The 22,155-nt window shown below is 45.1% G+C and overlaps 1 protein-coding gene across 1 annotated transcript; it reads right to left on the bottom strand.

Moving 5' to 3' along the window:
- Positions 1-18,328: 18,328 nt before the first annotated feature.
- LOC123045025 (oxygen-evolving enhancer protein 1, chloroplastic-like) lies at positions 18,329-19,671 on the bottom strand. The gene is made up of 2 exons (XM_044467932.1): positions 19,315-19,671; positions 18,329-19,228 (listed from the first exon to the last, which is right to left on the bottom strand). Exons 1-2 carry the CDS (start codon positions 19,537-19,539, stop codon positions 18,467-18,469), a joined length of 987 nt encoding a protein of 328 aa, XP_044323867.1. The 5' UTR covers positions 19,540-19,671; the 3' UTR covers positions 18,329-18,466.
- Between the last annotated feature and the right edge of the window lie 2,484 nt (positions 19,672-22,155).

Here is a 22,155-nt window from a genome sequence, read left to right as displayed (position 1 = left end):
GGACATCATCAAAATCGATGCGTGCCTGTGGCGTGCTATCACGACCTCGTGAAAAAAATTTAGTAAAGTTTGGCACAAGTTTTGATGATCGCTCCTTCCAAACCGGAGCATCTCACATGAAGGATCATGGTTTCCCAAAGGAGACGTGTCAATTCAAACTCCTATGGCCGGTGACTTCATCGTTTGTCCTCATAAATATTTCCATGGTACGCAATCACCGTTATACCACGGGTTTTATTTTCTGGCGCATTTCAGGTATCGTTAGCTATATTTAAGACATTTTTTGAATTTAACGTGCATTTTGTGCATAAAAATAACATTACAACCGGAACTGCCTGTGCTGTCGAAAGGGATGAGGATCGTAGTTCGATCTGGGAGCATCCAATGGTGTAGACGTATGATCCGTGGGGTGTGGATTCTGGCCAATCAGAACGCACGACTCAGATCATGGGCGGGGTTTTGTCGGCACACGACTTTCATCAACAAACCATGTGCTATTCGCAAACCAGATTGCATACATATTTTTGTTCATACATACTGTAGTGAGATCAATTGAGTGTGTACATCAACAGAAAACCAGACATAACTCACAAATTTAGTACACGCGGCAGTTCTAAATTGAACGAATTAAGTTGCAGGGTAGGCATAAAGACTAGTCTTACAGCTTAATTCCCATGTACATGGGGGAACTGGGATCATTACGTTGACCCCGAATGAACTTGGGTTTTCTGATGATTTTACGCTTCTCTGTTACACGTGTGCGTGATCCCTTGGCTGGCAACTCATCAAATTCATCGTACTCGTCCTCATCGGCAACATCGTCGACACCCAGTACCCTCCTCTTCCCATGCATCACTACATGGCAGTTCTTATGCAAAGGGTCTTCCGCAAAGAAAATCTGTGTAGCATCGCTGGCAAGAATGAACGGCCATCGTTGTCCTGTGAACACAAGTCTTCCTATAATCATCAACCTTTACTTGACCAAGAGGGATCCATGAGCACCTAAATAATGCCACCTTAACTTTCACATAGTCAAGCTCCCAAATCTCTTTGATTGTTCCATAGTATACCCTTTTATCAGCTTCATCTATAGTCATGCATTCTATTCGAACAGAGTTGTTCTGATGTGAGGTCTTCTCATCACATTCATCAGTGTAGAACGTGTATCCATTTATGCCATATGCTTGGTTCGTCAACACCGCAGGTGATGGCTTTTGTGCCTACCACGTAGCAATGTCATCGATGGATCCTTGTGCCAAACGCTTCTTCAGCCATTCGTCGTAGTTCTTAGTGTGCTCCTTCATCTCCACATCTGATGAAGGCACCATTGGTAAGAAGCTTTGGCGTATCTCCGCCAAGTGTTCTTTGGCGTAAGCGCTGAGAACTGGGCTGTTAAGCAGTATCGTCAAATGGGCTTTCTTTGCCAATTCTCCGGGTGCAGCCATTTGCGTGCCAGCAAGGACCGGCTTACCTTTCAGCCTTCCCTCGTGGCGAGAGAGGGGCAAACCTATAGGTCATTGTTTCATGTATTCGGTGCAAAACTCAACCACCTCCTCTGTGGTATAACCTTGAAGGATGCTTGCCTCTGGATGGTTTCGGTTATGACAAAAGCGTTTCAGTATTCCCATGAACCACTCAAAGGGATACATGTTGGGAAGAAACACAGGACCACAATACTTTATCTCGTCGACAAGGTGCATAGTGAGATGGACCATGACATCAAAGAATGACGGTGGAAAAAACATCTCTAGGTTGCACAATATTCTTGCAATATCATCTTGCATATGATCCAGCTCTTCAGGATCTACAACTTTCTGTCATAGTGGGTTGAAGAAATCACGGAGCTCAATGAGTGTGTTCCTTATATGTTTGTCCAACAGTTCCTGATGGCCACCGGGAGAATTTGTGTCAACATTACGTGGAAATCATGTGACTTCATGTGTCCCAACTTCATTTTACCTGAGCTCACATCCACGAGACTTCTGATGTTTGTGGAGTAGGAAGAGGGTGTCTTAACTAACAACAAATAGGTGAAGAACTGTGTTGCTTCTTTTGTACTGAAATTGTAACTCTGGCGAGCTTTGATGAATTTGTCATCATCTTCTGCGTCACTCTTTCCTTTTGATTGATCAGCAAGCATCTCGAGCCGTGAACCCTCACCATCCTTTCTTTTACCTTTAATCTTGAGCAGAGTACCAAGGATGCTTTCACATATGTTCTTCTCAACGTGCATGACATCGATGCAGTGACGTACACATAGAATCTCCCAATAAGGTAATTTCCAGAACACCAATTTCTTCTTAAACACTTGACCCTTGGGTGTTTGTTTCACCGTCAAAGCGTGATTCTTGCCAAGCACAACATTAATTTGTTTAGCCATGTTGTGGGCCACCTCCCCATCATAGGGTCTTGGGCCCACTTCTACCTCTGCCATACCATCAAATTCAGCTTTCATCTTTTGGTATGGGTGATTTTTCCGTAAGAACCTACGATGACGCAAATACATGGTTTTGCATGAGTTGGGAAGTCTTCTGCTAGCTATCCTATCCATGCATGTGACACACCCTACATCTCCCTTTGTTTTCTGCCCCGATGTGTTGCCTAATTCCGGCATATCTTGAATGGTGTGCACCAGCATCGCATGTAGATCGAAAATCTCCTTTTTGTAAGCATCATAACATTTTACATTAGGTGCATCTATCCACACTGTCAGCAATTCTTCTACCAGTAGCTGAAAGTAAACGTCAATGTCATTTCCAGGTTGCTTCGGCCCTTGGATAATCATTGACATCATAATGTATTTTTTTCTTCATACACAATCAAGGAGCTAGGTTATATATGCACAGAAGCACCGGCCATGTGATGTGATTGGTCCTAATATCGCCAAAAGGATTCATCCCATCGGTACACTCCCCGAGCCGTATACTTCTAGGATCCTTGGCAAAGTCTTCAAACTTGTTCTCGATTAATTCCCACTGAGCCCCATCTTTCGGGTGCGTCATATACTTATCCGCAATTTGCTCATCATGATGCCACCGCAACCTCTTTGCCTCTCTAGGGTTTGAAAACAAATGCCTCAACCTTGGAATTAAAGGCAAGTACCAAACAACCTTGAACGAGATTCCTGTCTTGATCTTGTAGTCCAATCTGTACTTGTCCTTTGCTCTCTTGCGCTTGTATCGTGCATGCTTTTATTCGGGACATGCACGCAAATCTTTGTACTCACCAAGGTACAATATACAATCATTCACACAAGCGTGTATCTTCTGTACTTCAAGTTCCAATGGCAAAAAAAATCTTCGCTTCATTCGTGCTTCTGGGGAGCACATTATCTTCCGGAAGAATTTCTTTGAAAAGACCTAACATATCTGTGAAGCCTTTGTTTGATAAACTGTTTGCTGCTTTAAATCTGAGAAGCGCCAGGGTGGCACTCAACCTGGAATATTTCCTTTTGCAACTTGGATACAATTTTTTCTTGGAGACCGCATCAATGGTTGGCAGATCCTTGTACCCAATCCTATCCTTTTCTGGGCCCTTGAAATCTACAATCATAGTAGCAAAATCTGGCATATCAAGATCGTCGTCATCTGCATCGACGTCTTGGTTTTCCAGTGGGCGTTTCGGCTTTCCGATGTTCCATTGGTAGCTTGACGCCTCTGTCCCGATGTTAGATTCAACACCCATGTGACACTGATCGGGGTTTGGCATCTCGTAGCCCTGGCTATCTTCATCCGTGACCTCCTCTTCACCGTGTCTGGTCCAACGTGTATATCCATCCATGAATCCCAGAGAGACTAAGTGTCATTGGACATCTGCAACTACATGTGACTCTGTATTGGCACAATCAGTACATGGGCACATGATGTAATCCGCATAACCAATTCTCCTCTTTGTACTTTCAGCCAAATTCATGAACTTTGTCACGCCACTGATAAAATCTGCGGTTTTCCAATTCTTCATCCATTCAGATCGTTCCATCTGCACCACACGAATGGTAATTAAAAACAAAACAACAACATTAATACACAGATTAACTGCTGCCCAATGATGCGTGCATAAATCATAAGGCTTTATTTTCATAATTACTGAGGGCGCTCCATATTGTCATCCAGACATGGAATGACAAAAATTAATGGCCAGTCAATTTACACGCAGAGTACTAGTACAAAACTACCCTTAGGAATTGGATACCTTAATTAAGTGACTCACAAAAAGAATACCTTAATTAAGTAGCCGCGCGGCGATGTCAACCCAACAGAGAGAGAAGCGCGATGCGGCGGCATGCCGAGACAGCAGGGTCGAGGAGCAAAGCTTAGTGCGGCTGCCGCCTGAAGTTCGACCTCCACTATACCGCCATCGACCGCGATGGATGTGCTCGAATCACGCCGACGACGACCTCGACAGCTGAGCTCCTCCTATCCCCCGCCATAGACCAAGGATTGACCTCCTATGACGCCACCGCCCACCGACCGAGGATTGGCCTCTTCTCTGGTACCCTTGCTTAGGCCGCCGCCGCCATCTCTAGATGCATACCGGCTGTTTTTTTACGGATATCCGCAGAGCGGCTGTTTACACGGTATCACTCTAACTCAATTATATGCACAGGGTAGTACATCACATACGGTTATGTAACGATAACCGTGTCTCACCTACGTTGTCTTCTCTCACACGGTTTGGTGCACAAATCGTGTGTGACGTTGTAATACCTGACACAAACGACATGTATAAACAATGTGACGTATACTCCAACATATAGTGCCATAAGTAGTTCCTGACCGTTAGCTTATCCCCACAGTTTCCCCATTTCCCCCAAATCCATACATAGCCTCCAAATTCCCTCGCGTGGAGCTGACATTGGGGGAATGCGGGCGAGTGGTGCTGATGGTTTCGGTGCAGCTGCTCCTGCTCGTATCGTCGCCACGACGGCGGTCGCCGCCGGGCACTTGCCTAAGGTCATCAGAAGGTAGGTGTACTAGGGATCCAAATCGTCCTGTCAGGTTCCAATCTATCCCGATCTTTTTTAGCGTGCCCAAAGTAGCTCCTTGCAGAATCCGTCCTAAATTGACCCCCCCCCCAGGAAAGCGATCGCCGCCCGATCCGGAGCATGACTCCAGACTCCCACAACATGAGTTGGACTCCGAGTTTTGCGCCACCGAGAAGTAAGAAAAGCTGAGTTGTGTGTACGGAGACACTCCTGCTCGACGTGTACGCACGAAGGGATTCGACATCGGCAGGCTGATTCTCAGTTGCCCCTTAGAGGTTAGTGCTAAGTTCATCATTTTACTTGAGTTAATGCCACCGCTCATCTTGAATACTACTTAACATTGGCAGGGATATGAGGCTTGTGCCTTTGTTAACTGGATGGATGAAGAATGGCATGGCAGGGCTCAGAGAGTTATCACCAAGCTCGCAAAACATAACGTTAAGTTGAAGAGGAAACTGGTTGATCTGGAATGTACAATCAGTACGACGAAGCAAGAAAGAATCAATCACAGGCAACAGATGAAAGCAAGAGACAAGAAGGAACAAGCATATGTAGTTGTGGTTGTCATTTGCCATGTTATATGCGCTGTTTGCAATGATGATTAAGGGTTTTGTTTGTGAAAGCACAAGTGCTCCCTGGGTGATTTTGGTAATTAATGTCAATATATCTCTTATTGGACGAATACTTTCATCAAGTATATTTCAGATAATCCCAATAGTGGAGTGGCATGGACAAGAGGATGTGGAACCCCTTCAAGATGCTAAGGACAAAGGATTGGCTCAAGCTCAAAGCTCAGGACTCTACATCTTCTATTTTCAGTGATCCAAGATCACATTGAGTGTATAGGAAAGCCAATACTATTAAAAGGGGATGAGGTGTTGCCTAATGGCTTGCTTGCTCAAAGTGCTTAGTGATATGCTCCAAAGCCCTCAGCCATTTTCTCATATCCACATATGTCCCAAACCAAAAGTCAAACTCGGCCCCACCGATTTGATCCATCCGACGCCACCGAGTTCGTTTGACATAGCCACTGCCAAAAACCCTAAGCCATTCGGTCACACCGATGGGATCTCGGTCTCACCGAGATGGGCTTGCAATCTCTCTATTGTCTATTACAACATTTTGGTCCCATCGAGTAGATGTAATCGGTCACACCGAGTTTGTGTGACCAACTCTCTATTTTACTTATTACCAAATCGGTCTCACTGAGTTGTGTAATCGGTCAAATTGAGATGAGGTTTTACCCTAACCCTTGCACATCGGTCCCACCGAGTTGATCATGTCGGTCCCACCGAAATTGCCTAACAGTCACATATGTACTAAATCGGTCCGACCGAGTTTTCTGATTCGGTCCCACCGAGTTTGGTATAATGTGTGTAACGGTTAGAATTTGTGTGGAGGCTATATATACCCCTCCACCCTCTCCTCATTCGTGAGGGAAGCCATCAGATCGTGCCTACACTTCCACTACCCATTTTCTGAGAGAGAGCCACCTACTCATGTGTTGAGACCAAGATATTCCAATCCAACCATATGAATCTTGATCTCTAGACTTCCCCAAGTTGCTTTCCACTCAAATTATCTTTCCACCAAATCCAATCCTATGAGAGTGAGTTGAGTGTTGGGGAGACTATCATTTGAAGCACAAGAGCAAGGAGTTCATCATCAACACACCATCTATTACCTTTTGGAGAGTGGTGTCTCCTAGATTGGTTAGGTGTCACTTGGGAGCCTCCGACAAGATTGTGGAGTGAACCAAGGAGTTTGTAAGGGCAAGGAGATCGCCTACTTCGTGAAGATCTACCCTAGTGAGGCAAGTCCTTCATGGGCGATGGCCATGGTGGGATAGACAAGGTTGCTTCTGCGTGGATCCTTCATCGGTGGAGCCCTCCGTGGACTCACGCAGCCGTTACCCTTCGTGGGTTGAAGTCTCCATCAACGTGGATGTACGATAGCACCACCTATCAGAACCACGACAAAAACATTCGTGTCTCCAATTGCGTTTGCACAGTCCTATCCCATCCCTTTACTTTCTTGCAAGTTGCATGCTTTACTTTCCACTGCCAATATACTCTTTTCATGCTTGCTTGATTTGTATTGTGAATGGTTAAACTTGTGCTTAAACTCCACCTAAACTTGAAAACTTAAAAACTGCCAACTTTGTGTGTTAAGGGTCTATTCACCCCCCTCTAGACACCTCTTCTCGATCCTTTCAATTGGTATCAGAGCTTTGGTCTCCATTGCTTTGGTTTAAACACCATTGGAGGAAGATGGATGAGTCTACTTTGGGGAGTCTTAGACATAGAGTGCCTATACTTGGAGAGTACTTTCATGAGTGGAAAAATGAGATGCTTGAGATTTTAAATGAATATCATTTGAACAAGTACATTACTAGACCTTGTGTACCTCATGTTGATCCTATGAATCCTACCCTTGATGAGTCAATTGACATGATTCACAATCTTAGAACTGTTAGTCTTATCACTAGAGGTTTTCCTAGAAACTTGATAGGTTGCTTACCTACTCTTAAGTGTGCCTACACTATATGGAAATTTCTTGAGGAACGATTTCCAAATTATTCCTTGCAAAATCTAGATGAGATTCTTCATAAGTCTATTGCCTTGAGTAAGATGAATTCCAATGATCCTAAGTTTGGTGATTGTCTATTTGAGCTTAGAAATCTTATGCGTGCTAAAGGAGATGTTAGAATTATTAGCAATATTATTTCCGAAGCTATTAGAATTCATAAAGGAGATCATTGTCAAACTCAACTATCTAATGAATCACCCTCTCTAGGAATTGATCCACCACATGACTATGTTGAACATGGATACTATGATGAGGATGATGATAGTGACTTTGATCTTGATGATGCAATGAGACACTTTGGTCTTATGGAAAATCTTCGGGGATACATGGCAGGAGGAAAGGAATGGGTTCTTGATAGTGGATGTACCGATCACATGACCGGAGATAAAGATATGTTTCGTGAGCTTGCTGAAAACGACGGCCCTTGAAAGTATGTCACTTTTGGTAATAACTCAAAGGGTAAGGTGGGTGGCCTCGGTAAGGTGGCCATCTCACATGATAGCTCCATACAAAATGTCATGCTCGTTGAATCTCTTGGCTATAATCTGCTTTCTGTTTCTAGACTAGCTGACTTTGGCTTCAATGTTCTATTTACCAAAGTAGATTACCAAGAGTTTCATAGAGAGTCCCCTTCTTCATGGACATAATAATACTTAGCTCATGGGCTATTTGGATTTCCAGAAACAACAAGATCTTTGAACATATCCACCCCACATTTCAAGGATGGAAGAACATTTTCTTGATGGAGCTGAAGTTACTCAAGCACAGGATGAGAACAAAACATGCCAACCAATTCAACTCATGGTTGGATTTCAAGGATAGTTTTGTTCTTTCTCTTTGGCAGCTCCTTCCTGCCTAGGTCTTTAGCTTTAGCTTCAGTTATAGCCTTAGTCTTAGTCTTCTGTTTTGTTTTTCTAGCTTCTTTAGTTTCTTCTCTTTCTTCTTCTTCTTTTCTTCTTCTGCTCTTTTAGGGTGCTTCTCTCAAGCCCTTGCTGTTTTCTTCTTTCTTTGTAGCTCTGGACCTTGCACTTGCTTAGTTATTTATAAAAATTGCAGTGGGGTGTTTTACCCTACTGTTTATAGTAAAAAAAAGTGTTTCGTAGAGATAATCATAAAATGGTCTTTACCAATATACGCAAAGGTGATCTATACATTGTTGATTTCACTTAAAAGGCTCAACCCAGAACTTTCTTAATTGCTAAATCCTCTAAAGGTTGGTTGTGGCATAGACGGTTAGGTCATGTGGGCATGCGAAACCTTGACAAGCTTATTAAACGAGATCATATCCTTGGTGTTAAAGATGTCATATTTGATAAGGATAGACTTTGCAGCGCTTATCAAGCAGGTAAATAGGTTGGAGGAAGCCACCCCGTGAAGAACATCATGACCATAAGGAGGCTGCTGGAGCTGCTTCACATGGATCTTTTCGGTCCTAATGCTTACAAAGGTCTCGGTGGAAACTCATTTGGTCTAGTTATAGTTGATGATTTTTCAAGATTTACGTGGGTGTTCTTTCTCGATGATAAATCGCGGTCCAAAAGATCTTCAAAAACTTCGCTAGGAAGGCCCAAAATCAATTTGAAGTGAAGATCAAGAAGGTTCGCAGTGACAACGGAACGGAGTTCAAGAACGCAAATGTGGACACCTTTCTTGACGAAGAAGGGATTTTACATGAGTTCTCGGCTACATACACACCGCAACAAAATGGAGTTGTTGAGAGGAAGAACCGGACGCTCATCGAAATGGCACGAACAATGCTTGATGAGTACAAGACGCCAAAGCACTTTTGGGCGGAAGTGGTTGAAACAGCTTGTCATGCGACAAATCCTTGTATCTTCACAAGCTACTCGGCAAGACGATATACGAGCTCCTCACCAGTAACAAATCCCAAGTTGGATACTTTCGAGTATTTGGCTCAAAGTGCTACATTCTTGATAAACTCGCCGTTCTAAATTTGCTCCAAAATCTCATGAAGGTTTCCTACTTGGTTATGGCTCAAACTCTCACACTTGCCGTGTCTACAACAATTTCACCCGAAAGGTTGAGGAGACGGTAGATGTGAAGTTTGATGAATCTAAAGGCTCGCAAGTAGAGCAATTGCCAATTGATGTAGGAGATAAAGATCCTTCGAAAGCAATCCAAGACTTGTCGATTGGCAAAGTTCGTCCAACAGAGGTGAAGGAGAGTACCTCGTCCATCGAAGTGGAAGCTTCTACCTCACGACAAGGTGAACCAAGAGTTGATATGGAAGCATCCACAAGTGGGACACACCAAGATGAATAAAACAAGGAAGTACACCAAGATGAACCACATCAACCTCCTTCTCCACCACGACAAGGGAATGACAACGTCAACCATGATGAAGGCCAAGAAGAAGAACGAGATGATGAAGAATATGTTCCACCCCGATCAAAGCAAAATCTCTCATGAGTTCGAGCAAGAGTTGCTAGAGACCATCCCGTCGAGCAAATCTACAATGGTATCCAAACCGGGAGAATCACTCGCTCTAAATCTCGTTTGGCTAATTTTTGTGAACATTATTCATTCATCTCTAGCATTGAACCTATGAAGGTTGAAGAAGCATTGGAAGATCCGAATTGGATAAAAGCCATGCACGAAGAACTACACAATTTTGAGAGAAACCAAGTATGGACATTGGTCGAGAAGCCCGACAACAACCACAACATCATCGATACCAAATGGGTGTTTCGCAACAAGAAAGATGAAGATGGACAAGTAGTTTGCAACAAAGCACGCCTCGTCGCCCAAGGCTACACTCAAGTTGAAGGTATGGACTATGGTGAGACATATGCCCCCGTTGCTAGACTTGAGTCCATTCGCATATTACCTGCCTATGCTAATCACCATGATATCACTTTATACCAAATGAACATTAAAAGTTTTTTTTCTAAATGGTGAAATTGAGGAGGAAGTTTATGTTAAACAACCTCCCGGCTTTGTCAATCCTAAGAAACCCAATCATGTTTACAAGCTTCACAAAGCTCTTTATGGTCTTAAACAAGCTCCTAGAGCATGGTATAAATGCTTGACCAAGTTCCTCATTAAAAAAGGCTTTGAGATTGGAAAAATTGATTCTACTCTTTTCACTAAAAGGGTTAGTGGAGAATTATTTGTGTGCCAAATGTATGTTGATGATATAATATTTGGATCAACTAACCCTCATTTTAGTGAGAATTTTGGGAAGCTTATGTCGGAGAAGTTTGAGATGTCTATGATGAGTGAACTCAAGTTATTTCTTGGTTTGCAAATCAAGCAAACTAAGGAAGGCACCTTCGTCTCTCAAACGAAGTACACCAAAGACTTGTTCAAGAAGTTCAATATGCAAGAATGCAAAGGTATGAGTACACCCATGCCTACTAGTGGACATCTTGACTTGACCAAAGATGGTGAACCCGTTGATCAAAAGGTTTATCGCTCTATGATTGGTTTACTATTGTATCTATATGCCTCTCGTCCCGATATCATGCTAAGTGTGTGCATGTGTGCACGATATCAAGCGGACCCTAAAGAGTGTCATCTTAAGGCCGTGAAAAGTATAGTGAGATACTTAATCCATACACCAAACTTTGGCATTTGGTATCCAAAGAGGGCCTCTTTCAATCTTGTTGGCTACTCCGACTCGGACTATGCCGGTGACAAGGTTGATAGAAAGTCCACTTCGGGTACTTGTCAATTTCTTGGTAGATCTCTTGTATCTTGGTCCTCCAAGAAACAAAACTCGGTATCCTTATCCACCACCGAAGCGGAATACATTGCCTCCGGTTCATGTTGTGCTCAATTACTTTGGATGACCCGAACTCTTAAAGATTATGGGATATATGTGAAACATGTTCCTTTGCTTTATGACAATGAAAGTGCTATTAAGATTGCTCACAATCCCGTGCAACACTCTCGAACTAAGCACATTGAAGTTCGCCATCATTTCATTCGAGATCATGTTACTAAGGGTGATATTAACCTTAAGCACGTTCACACCGACAAGCAGTTGGTGCATATATTCACTAAACCACTTGATGAGAAAGTGTTTTGCAGGTTGAGAGGTGAATTGAACATCATTGATTCCTCAAACTTGGAGTAGGAACTCCATTTGGATATATGCAAGACATGAGCCTATGACTAATCCTTGATATTTCTCTCATGATGATGATCATATATCTTGGATACATTTGCACCCTTGCATGTTATCTAACCCATGTAGGTACTTGGATGGATCTAAATCTATGAGATTGCAACTCATTCACATCTTGAGCAATCTCTACATCACCAAGTCTCTACTTTACGGTGGTTGAAGACAAGGAAGCATGAAACCCTTCAAATATATCCTTTGACAAATTCCTATATCAGATTTCATGATTATCATTTTGGATACACAAGTGCTTTTCCTTGCAAATCTAATCCATGTAGGTAGATGAACTCCAATTACAAGTGGTGCTCCAAATGAACTACATCAACATTGAGCATCCCACACAAGTTCAACTACATGATTCAACACCACCACCCAAGGTATGTTATTCCATCTTAGAGAAGCTTTACCCCAAGACATGGGTCCAAGCAACTCAACAAGATGTGAATACATCAAGATGCTTAAACGAAAAATGGCAACCCCATTTTGAGCTTAAACAATGAGTATGACCTATGATCAAGTGTCCTCACTTGACTCCTAAGTAAATATACTCTAACATAGGGGACCTTGTCGCCGACCAATTCTAGATGAAGTTCTCTAGTATTTTCTTTTCTTGCATTCTGTCTCATGCATTTTTGTTAAAAAACATCATCTAGATTTCTTCTTTTTTATTTTTGTTCTGCATTTCTCTGCATCCAATTCATTGCAAATCCTTGTGAGATCATTCTTGCCTAGTGAGCTAAGGTGAATAGTATTTTCTCTATGATGAACTCAGACAAACCGATTTGCCTCTTTCGGTCAAACCGAAATTTTTGGTGCCACCGAAGGAACCAACTCGGTTTACCCGACTTCAATACTGAGAAATCACTCTGTCACATGCATTCTGTACACTTTGTTCCAGCTCCACTTGATGATTCTTATCCTCTACCAGCATCATATTCCATGTGCTTCTTTGCTCTGTGACTCAAGGACCAAACCTATTTTGACTCACACTCCAGAAGGCCCTTCTTGGAAATTGATGTCAAAGGGGGAGAGAGAGTTCACATCAAAGCTTAATTACTCCATCAAAGGGAGAGAGCAATAGGGGGAGAGAAACATTCTTATCTAAAGAGAGACCCCAGTTGTTTGTTGTTTTGCATTCAAAGAGGAGAGAAGTTACATGTCTTTAGAGGGGAAAGACATGTTTATGCTGTTTTGTGTTTGCTTTGCTCTGATTTTCTTTTCCTTATTTTCTCCCAACATCCATTATAAGATTCAGGGGGAGTAAGACATCTAAGGGAAGGAAATCTTAAAATTCATTGCACATTTTTACCTTTGGGGACATGTCTACACTCAAATAGAGTACCTAGTACTCACTCTATACATGTCATCCCAATCTTGGTACTCTTGTGGTTTACTGCTCTTGCTCTGCTTAGTAAATGTTTCTGTGTTGTCTAACCTTGTTTACTCAGGTTCATCTCTTCCAAAGCTAGTTATAGACCACAAGGTAAGTATATTCATCACACTCATGTACATGAGGATCTCTTGCTGATGTACATATTATTTGCAAGAAGGACTGATGAGCATGAAGGTACATTTCTGATGTTGACACCATTTGCTCTGATGCATATAGCCAAGATACATGTAACTCATTCCTTGCTCTTTCATGATTATGCACTCACATGATCTTATGTTCTATATTTACATGATTGCATACATGTAGGGGCAGCCTATGCATGTTACATGTCTTTCCAAAGCTTTACTTGCCTTTCTCTATATCTTTATCTAAAGCTTTGATGTATGTTGTCATCAATTACCAAAAAGGGGGAGATTGAAAGAATAAGTGCTCCCTAGGTGATTTTGGTAATTAATGTCAATATATCTCTTATTGGACGAATACTTTCATCAAGTATATTTCAGATAATCCCAACAGTGGAGTGGCATGGACAAGAGGATGTGGAACCCCTTCAAGATGCTAAGGACAAAGGATTGGCTCAAGCTCAAAGCTCAGGACTCTACATCTTCTATTTTCAGTGATACAAGATCACATTGAGTGTATAGGAAAGCCAATACTATTAAAAGGGGATGAGGTGTTGCCTAATGGCTTGCTTGCTCAAAGTGCTTAGTGATATGCTCCAAAGCCCTCAACCATTTTCTCATATCCACATATGTCCCAAACCAAAAGTCAAACACGGCCCCACCGATTTGATCCATCAGGCGCCACCGAGTTCGTTTGACATAGCCACTGCCAAAAACCCTAATCAATTTGGTCACACCGATGGTATCTGGTCTCACCGAGATGGGCTTGCAATCTCTCTGTTGTCTATTACAACATTTTGGTCCCATCGAGTAGTGTAATCGGCCACACCGAGTTTGTGTGACCAACTCTCTATTTTACTTATTACCAAATCGGTCTCACTGAGTTGTGTAATCGGTCAAATTGAGATGAGGTTTTACCCTAACCCTTGCACATCGGTCCCACCGAGTTGATCATGTCGGTCCCACCGAAATTGCCTAATGGTCACATATGTACTAAATCGGTCCGACCGAGTTTTTTGATTCAGTCGCATCGAGTTTGGTATAATGTGTGTAACAGTTAGAATTTGTGTGGAGGCTATATATACCCCTCCACCCTCTCCTCATTCGTGAGGGAAGCCATCAGATCGTGCCTACACTTCCACTACCCATTTTTTGAGAGAGAGCCACCTACTCATGTGTTGAGACCAAGATATTCCAATCCAACCATATGAATCTTGATCTCTAGCCTTCCCCAAGTTGCTTTCCACTCAAATCATCTTTCCACCAAATCCAATCCTATGAGAGTGAGTTGAGTGTTGGGGAGACTATCATTTGAAGCACAAGAGCAAGGAGTTCATCATCAACACACCATCTATTACCTTTTGGAGAGTGGTGTCTGCTAGATTGGTTAGGTGTCACTTGGGAGCCTCGGACAAGATTGTGGGGTGAACCAAGGAGTTTGTATGGGCAAGGAGATCACCTACTTCATGAAGATCTACCCTAGTGAGGCAAGTCCTTCGTGGGCGATGGCCATGGTGGGATAGACAAGGTTGCTTCTTCGTGGACCCTTCATGGGTGGAGCCCTCTGTGGACTCGCGTAGCCGTTACCCTTCGTGGGTTGAAGTCTCCATCAATGTGGATGTACGATAGCACCACCTATCAGAACCACGACAAAAACACCCGTGTCTCCAATTGCGTTTGCACACTCCAATCCCATCCCTTTACTTTCTTGCAAGTTGCATGCTTTACTTTCCGCTGCCCATATACTCTTTGCATGCTTGCTTGATTTGTATTGTGAATGGTTAAACTTCTGCTTAAACTCCACCTAAACTTGAAAAACTTAAAAACTGCCAACTTTGTGTGTTAAGGGTCTATTCAGCCCCCTCTAGACACCTCTTCTCGATCCTTTTAGTTTGAAAGTATTGCTAAAGCACATCTAGATGTGCTCTAAGTAATGCACATCTCGGTCCTATGCCATTGATGTTACGCGAAGATTCATGCAGATATTTTCCTTTGTCCTTTTCTTTTCCTTTCTAGTTTGGTTATTACTGGCTTTATCAATAATAAGAGCTTAATGTATTGCTTGCCAACTGTCCTACTCCGTTCATACTGTTACCGGTGCATAATCCCAAAACCCGTTCCTTGTTTTTGTCCTGAAAAAGGATACCAGCCAAATAGCCAATAGGAGTCCTGCGCAACCCCAGGAATTTGGAGTGACTGGGTACAAATAATTGCGGTTAGATAATACGTCAACCCCCGCTTCAATTGGCAGTTCCTCTTCTCTGCATACCTCTAAGTGTCCACCATCTTCATCGTCCCCGGCAGGCCGCGCTACATAGTGGCACACACTCTGTAGCCATGTCGAGCGACAGGGAGGACGACAGTTCGGCCAGTAGTCTGGCGCCCGATGAGAGGTTAACATCGGAATCATCCCGCTCGTCTTCCATGAGTCCGACGTCGAGCCCAGACCTCGATTATATCCGGTTCATGGAAGGGACGCCACCTCCGGAGTTGTCAGACAACAACTAGCCGGATGAGGAGCTGTTGGAGGACGAAGAAGAGGACGACGATGAGGAGGAGGAGGATGACGACAGCAACGACGATGACGACAGCGGTGGCGATGAAAAGCCAACGGTCAGCGACAAAAAGCGTCCTCGCCAAGACGATGTCGTGGGGCCATCCAACAACAACAACAACAAGAAGGACTAAATTAAGCAGACTGTATATATCTTTATTTATCCTGTCAATCTCATCGCAGACGATTAGTAGTATGTATTCGACAGAGATCTTCTACATTATCGCCCATAGGTTGGTTTGTTGAACTGTGTGCCCTGACAAACACACAATTCACAAAAAAGACCATATGGGCTGTCTATAATGATCGCACACAATTCTGATTACCGACTTGTTTGCCGGGTATCACACACATCTTGTTATGCCGAATCGTTTGTGTTCACCTCAATCATCGCAAACGGTTCATCGGAGCAAACTATATGTCGTATATTGCACACACCTTGATCTGGCTGCCCGTTTTCTGTTGTTCTGTCTCATCGCAAACTGTTCGTGCAGACCAACCGTATGCGCCTCATCGCACATGCAACTAAAATCTGAACCGTGTGATATGCATTCGTCATCGCAAACCTTTTGCCCATTTTTGACGGTTTTCTTGCACCATCGTTTGCGATTATTGCATTGCACACAGTTTCTTGAAGGGTATCTCATCGTAGTGTCGCGTTAGCAGCATCCTGCAGTAGTGCATGTTAAAGATCTTTATGCACATGATCCTATGTTTGCGACTCATTATGCCAAATGTCTTGCTAACACTGGTCGGGAGAACTATTATCTCAACAATGGCTACCTTATGCACACTAACAAGCTTTGTATACCGAAGTCTTCGCTTCATTTGCTACTTTCGCAATAGGCCCACGACAGAGGACTTTTGGGATATTTCAGGCGCGACAAGACCTTTGCCACACTCTCCTTCAAGTACTTTTGTCCAAAGATGTTCCGCAACGTGGCACGATTCATCAACAAATGCTCTACATGCCGCAAAGCTAAGTCACAATCTCAATCTCATGGTTTAGATATGCCACTACCAATTCTGTATCAACCATGGGAAGATATTAGTATGGATTTGGTGCTTGGTTTGCCTAGGACTCAAAAAATGGAAAGGATTCCATATTTGTTGTTGTGGACCGATTCTCAAAAATGGCACATTTCATCCCATGTAATAAGATAGACGATGCTTCACATGTTGCAAATCTCTTTTGTCGGGATCTTGAGGTTGCATGGAGTGTCAAGGACCATTGTGTCGGACCGCGACGTCAAGTTCCTAAGCTACTTTTGGAAGACAATATGCGCCAAGCTCGGCATCAAGCTACTATTCTCGACGGCCTATCATCCCCAAACCGATGGCTAAAGGGAAGTCACCAACCGGACGCTATCTACTCTCTTACGCGTGTTGATAAAGAAGAACATCAAGGAGTGAGGGGGGATGTTTACCCATCGCCGAGTACGCCTACAATCGAGCTCGGCACTCTACTACCGGCAAGTCCCCCTTCGAGGTTGTCTACGTCTTGAACCCATTGTCCCCATTGGACATTCTACCTCTTCCGCTCCAAGAACACGCAAACATGGATGCAAGTGCAAGGGCAAGCTTTCTCAAGAAGATACATGAAGATACAAGGGCAACGATCGAGCGTCAAGTACATCACATTGTCACCAAGCTCAACATCAACAAGACACCAATGGTGTTCCAACCAAGAGATCTTGTATGGCTTCATCTTCGCAAGGACCGCTTCCGCAACGAGCGCAAGTCCAAGCTACTACCACCAGCCGATGGACTCTTCAAGGTGCTAGCACGCTACAACGACAACGCCTACAAGATCGACATCCCACGCTACAAGTACAACGTAAGAGACAAGTGAATTCCTCTTTGTGTTCTTGGTGTTCATCCCTCTTTCCCCTCCAAGTGTGAAAAGATCCATCTTAGGGTTTCACCCTACAACAGAACGTTTCCTCCTAGTGACGCACGTTGCTGGAAGGCCTGAAATAAATCTGGAAAAATGCGAACACCAATGTAAGTCTAAAACTTGAACTCTGTTGGGTTAGAGATATCACTGTCCTCCTAACCATCCAATTACATGTTGGTTTGGCATAAATCTTTTTTTTATCTATATGAAATGACAGTGCCGTCGTCTAACAAAAGATGCTAGCTCAAGTGAAGTGCATGAACATGCTCTCAAAATTAATGGCCCATTTATATATTTATATCAATGTCCCTTTACCTTTATTTCTACTAGTCTTAAATTATCACAAATAATAAGTACCACATGTGTGGCACAATGCGCTCCAGCCTGACGTTTTTTACAACTAAAGTTGTCATTTAAAAGAAAACTTACCATTCGAAAAGAAAGTTGTCATGCTTGACCATTAAAGTTATCATACTCGCATCAATAAATTTGCCGTGAAAATATTCAGAGTTGCTATGTGTTTGACCATTAAAGTTGGTCATACTTGCATCACTAAACGAAGAAAGTGTCAACAAATAATTTTGTGAACATTCATGGAGGGTCAATATCATGAGTTGGCGAGGAAGAAACAATAACAGAAGCTAAAATATAAACCGACACCCTGGGTTTAGATTACTAGATACACACACAAACACACATTGTTGCCTCGATTGTTTCCTCTCCAACGATCAACCCACGTACGCATGCACACAAGATGAGCATCTTCACTTCTGCTCTGCTCTAGTTAGACTCGAGCTGCGCGTACCACACACCCTGGATCTTGACATCCTTGGGCGCCTTGGCGCCGAGGTCGGTGTCTGACGGCTGCACGCTCTCGAAGACGCCGATCACCTCGCCGGTCTCCGGCTTGCTCTTGGTCACGCTGAGCGTGATGTTGCCTGTGGAGGAGGACGCGTTCTTCACGTTCTCCTTGGCCAACTCCTCCTCGTCTCCTCTGCCTCCGGCGGGTAGCGCCACGGCGTTGTCGTAGCCAGTAGAGCCACCACGGCCCTTTGGGTCGAGGAAAGACGAACCCCTGTAGCTGGGCACAAGGAAGGGCCCGCTGAAGCTCTCGGGCTTGCCGGTGGCGACGAGCTGCTTGACGGTGAAGAGGAAGGGCACGCGCTCGCCTCCGGGGAGCTGCACGGTGACGGCCGCATAGTCGATGCCGTCCTTCTCCTCGAACTTGAGGGTGCCGTCGGCGCCGACCTCGAGCGGGCCTTCCATCTCGTCAAGGGTGTAGGTGAGACGGGTCATGAGCTTGGTCTTCTGGAAGGCCGGCGGCTCGTTCTTCTGGATGCCCTCGGCCTTGACGGTGAAGGAGGTGGGCTCCAGGCAGAACTTCTTCATCTCGTACTTGCCGGCCTTGAAGGGGAAGGAGTCGACGCCGCCGTCGATGGTCGGGCACTGGTTCGCGGTGCCGGTACCCTTCACCTCCATGTAGGTCTTGCTCTGGATCTCGTCGAAGGTCAGCCTCTTGGGCGCCCCCTCCGCGCTCGCGCCCTGCACCCACGCGCGTCACTCTAGCTAGCTGGACTGGAGTGGAGTAAACGGCCACGGACGGCAATAGAACGGATTAGTCAGCTTACGGAGACGAGGAGGGCAGAGGTGGCGAGGGCGAAGCCGGCCATCTTGGCGGCGTCGGCGCACTTGCTTGCGACCTCCCTGATGTCGGACTGCAGGGAGCAGGTGATCCTGGCGCCAGCGTCGACGCCGAACGCCCGGGCGACGTGCGACGACGGCCGCGCGGAGGAGGCCCGGCCGCCGATCTTGGCCGGCATCAGCGTAGCCGCGGCTTGGAGAGACGCTGCCATGTTGGTCGGTGGCTTGGCACGCGGGAGGATCGATCCCACTCGTGGTTGAGAGGCGTGTTGTCAGGGCAGGCAAGTGTTATCTATGCGAGGCGCGGATAAGAGACGGCCTCCCATTGGTGGCTTCCGGATAAGAGTATCCATTTGTTCCCATGCACGCATACGCACCAGCCAGTCATTCCCCCTCTGCCGATCCAGCACCAGTCACAAGGTTGGGCCGCGCCCAGAGCGCGCGCCGGCGCACTTGGCCCGTCGCTATCACCGTCCTTACATCCCGTACTCATCATTGTCAGCTCACCAGCTGCGAAGCCGCTATTGTGCCACGCACCAGCGCACCAGCGCGCCACCTGCTCGGCACGGCCGAGGTGCAGTGATCTTTGCCGCCGCCCAGCACGACGCACAGCGTGTTCCCTTAATCCATGAATGCACATCCGCCATGAACGCCACTGTGCGGAACCGCCCATGCCGCCGGCCTGGCTTTAGGACCTCCATCCTCAGTCTGTGCTCTGAACAGCCTGGCTTTAGTGACGCAATCGGCAAAATTGACAATTTTGACATGTGGACGCAATGAATTCACGAAATGAACCGAGCGTAAAACTATTTCACGCGCTTGACCTTTTCGTGTAGCGTTCGACACGCAGCCGCCACACCCTACGGTGCAGCGCCCACCTCTGGGGCGTTGCACACCTGTCCACCGTGGCAGCCCTGGGCCCGCACCAAAGCAGTGCAGCACCTCTGAGCTAGGCGCCACAGTTGTAATGTGCAGCGGCTAGCCCTTAGGCGCTGCACTGTCTGTTACTAATTGCCCAGGCCCCCCTCCCCCACTCCCCCCACACACACCCCCACCCCACACACAGCTCACCCGAGATCTGCCCCCTCTCTCCCCCTCTCAAATCCTTTCCAAACCCTACAAATCTGAAGATTTTGTTCGTGGATTTCGAACTCCTTCGCTCGCTGAAGGTAATCTTCTCCGATCCCTTTCTTTTGATCCAAGTAATGTTAACAAATTGGTCATTTGTTGCTAGTTTGGGGGAACCCTGGTTTTGTATGGATCTAGAGATTTGCATCGATATGTGAGATGCTTGTTTGCCAATTTCCTATGATTAGACTTGTTAGTATGTTAGGGTTATGGTTAGAGTTAGGGTTATGGTTAGGGTTATGGTTGTTGTTTCATATATATGTTGGTGCTAGGGTTAGGGTTAGGCTTATGGTTGTTGTTTCATATATATGTTAGGGTTTCTATTCCGTGTTAATCTTTGGATTAGTACTCATGGAAGAAATGTTACGTTGTGTTGTTTGAATGCTTATAGGGATGGGTAGAACATGTGTGTTCGTTTATCATGGGGACAAAGACGCCTTCTTAAAAGGCAATATTGAACCGGACCCGGATGAGGTTGACATGGTGTTTGATAATAGTCCTAGCTATCCGGAGCTTTTGCAACAAGTGAGGAAAGATTTAAATTGGATGGACCCTAGTGATATTATTGAGTTGGAGGGAAGGCATAATGTAGGTTTTGGAATGCACCTTCGTTGGAAGACAATGCATGTCAACTCGGAGCAACGTTGGGTTGCATACAAGGAGACGGTGGCCGAATCACTAGACAAGGCTTTGAAGTTATTTGCAACGAAGAAGGTTGATTCAAGTTTGCATTTGGACTTGAACCGGAACCCCTCCCCTTTGGTTGCTAGTAGCCCCCACCCTTGAACCGAGATGAAATTGTTGAACCTCATATGACCCAAGAAGTGAGGCCAACATTGAGCCCTTTTCCAATACAAATAAACTAAACTAGGCCTACTTCATACAAATAACTTTTCCATAATAAAAACATGCCGATCTATGTATCCAACCATATCTTTTCAATAAACTAAACTAAACTAGGGTTCCACAAATCAAACAAACAAGGGTTGTAATACATGCAAAATTCTAATACATGCAAGATTCAAATCTAATCAAATGAAACAAGGGTTCCCCAAATCTTCAAAATACCATATTTTCTATGGATAGAAAGTAGGGGATCGGAGGAGAGTACCTTCTAGGATGGATTGGTCTAGAAATCCACGGACCAAATCGTCGGATCTGAAGGATTTGGGAGAGGGGATGAGAAGGGGAGAGGAGGAAGCCGCCGCCGCGCCTGTTCTGTAACCCCCTCCTGGAACGAATGGGTGGGTGGGGGGGAGCGGGCGGCTAGCATCTAAGTCATAGTGCATCGCCTATGGGCTAGGCGCTGCACATTACAAGTGTGGCACCTAGCTCGGAGGCGCTGCACTGCTTGGGTGCGGGCCCAGGGCTGCCACGATGGACAGATGTGCAACGCCCCAGAGGTGGCGCTGCACCGTAGGGTGTGGCGCCTGCGTGTCAGGCGCTACACGAAAAGGTCAGGCCTGTGAAATAGTTTTACGACCACTTCATTTCGTGAATTCATTGCGTCCACAGGTCAAAATTGTCAATTTTGCCGGCGCAATCACCACGAACACCACGGCTACGCACTCATGGTCCGCAACAGCAATCAAATCGATCAATATACACAAACATTAAATCTTGCTGTATAGTTTCTCTTTCTCTCTCTGCCATCCGTCGCTGACGTGAGCCACCGGCGTCCCGCGCCAAGCCGCGGCACA

This window comes from Triticum aestivum, chromosome 2B (genome assembly GCF_018294505.1).
Source record: "Triticum aestivum cultivar Chinese Spring chromosome 2B, IWGSC CS RefSeq v2.1, whole genome shotgun sequence".
Lineage (NCBI taxonomy): Eukaryota > Viridiplantae > Streptophyta > Magnoliopsida > Poales > Poaceae > Triticum > Triticum aestivum.
This window is presented reverse-complemented; position numbering and strand designations above follow the sequence as displayed.

Bases quoted from the DNA above. Each gene is read 5' to 3' on its own strand.
- LOC123045025 (XM_044467932.1), bottom strand. From the start codon at position 19,539: ATGGCAGCGTCTCTCCAAGCCGCGGCTACGCTGATGCCGGCCAAGATC. The intron at 19,229-19,314 runs GTAAGCTGACTA...GCGTGGGTGCAG, and splicing joins CCTCTGCCCTCCTCGTCTCC to GGCGCGAGCGCGGAGGGGGC.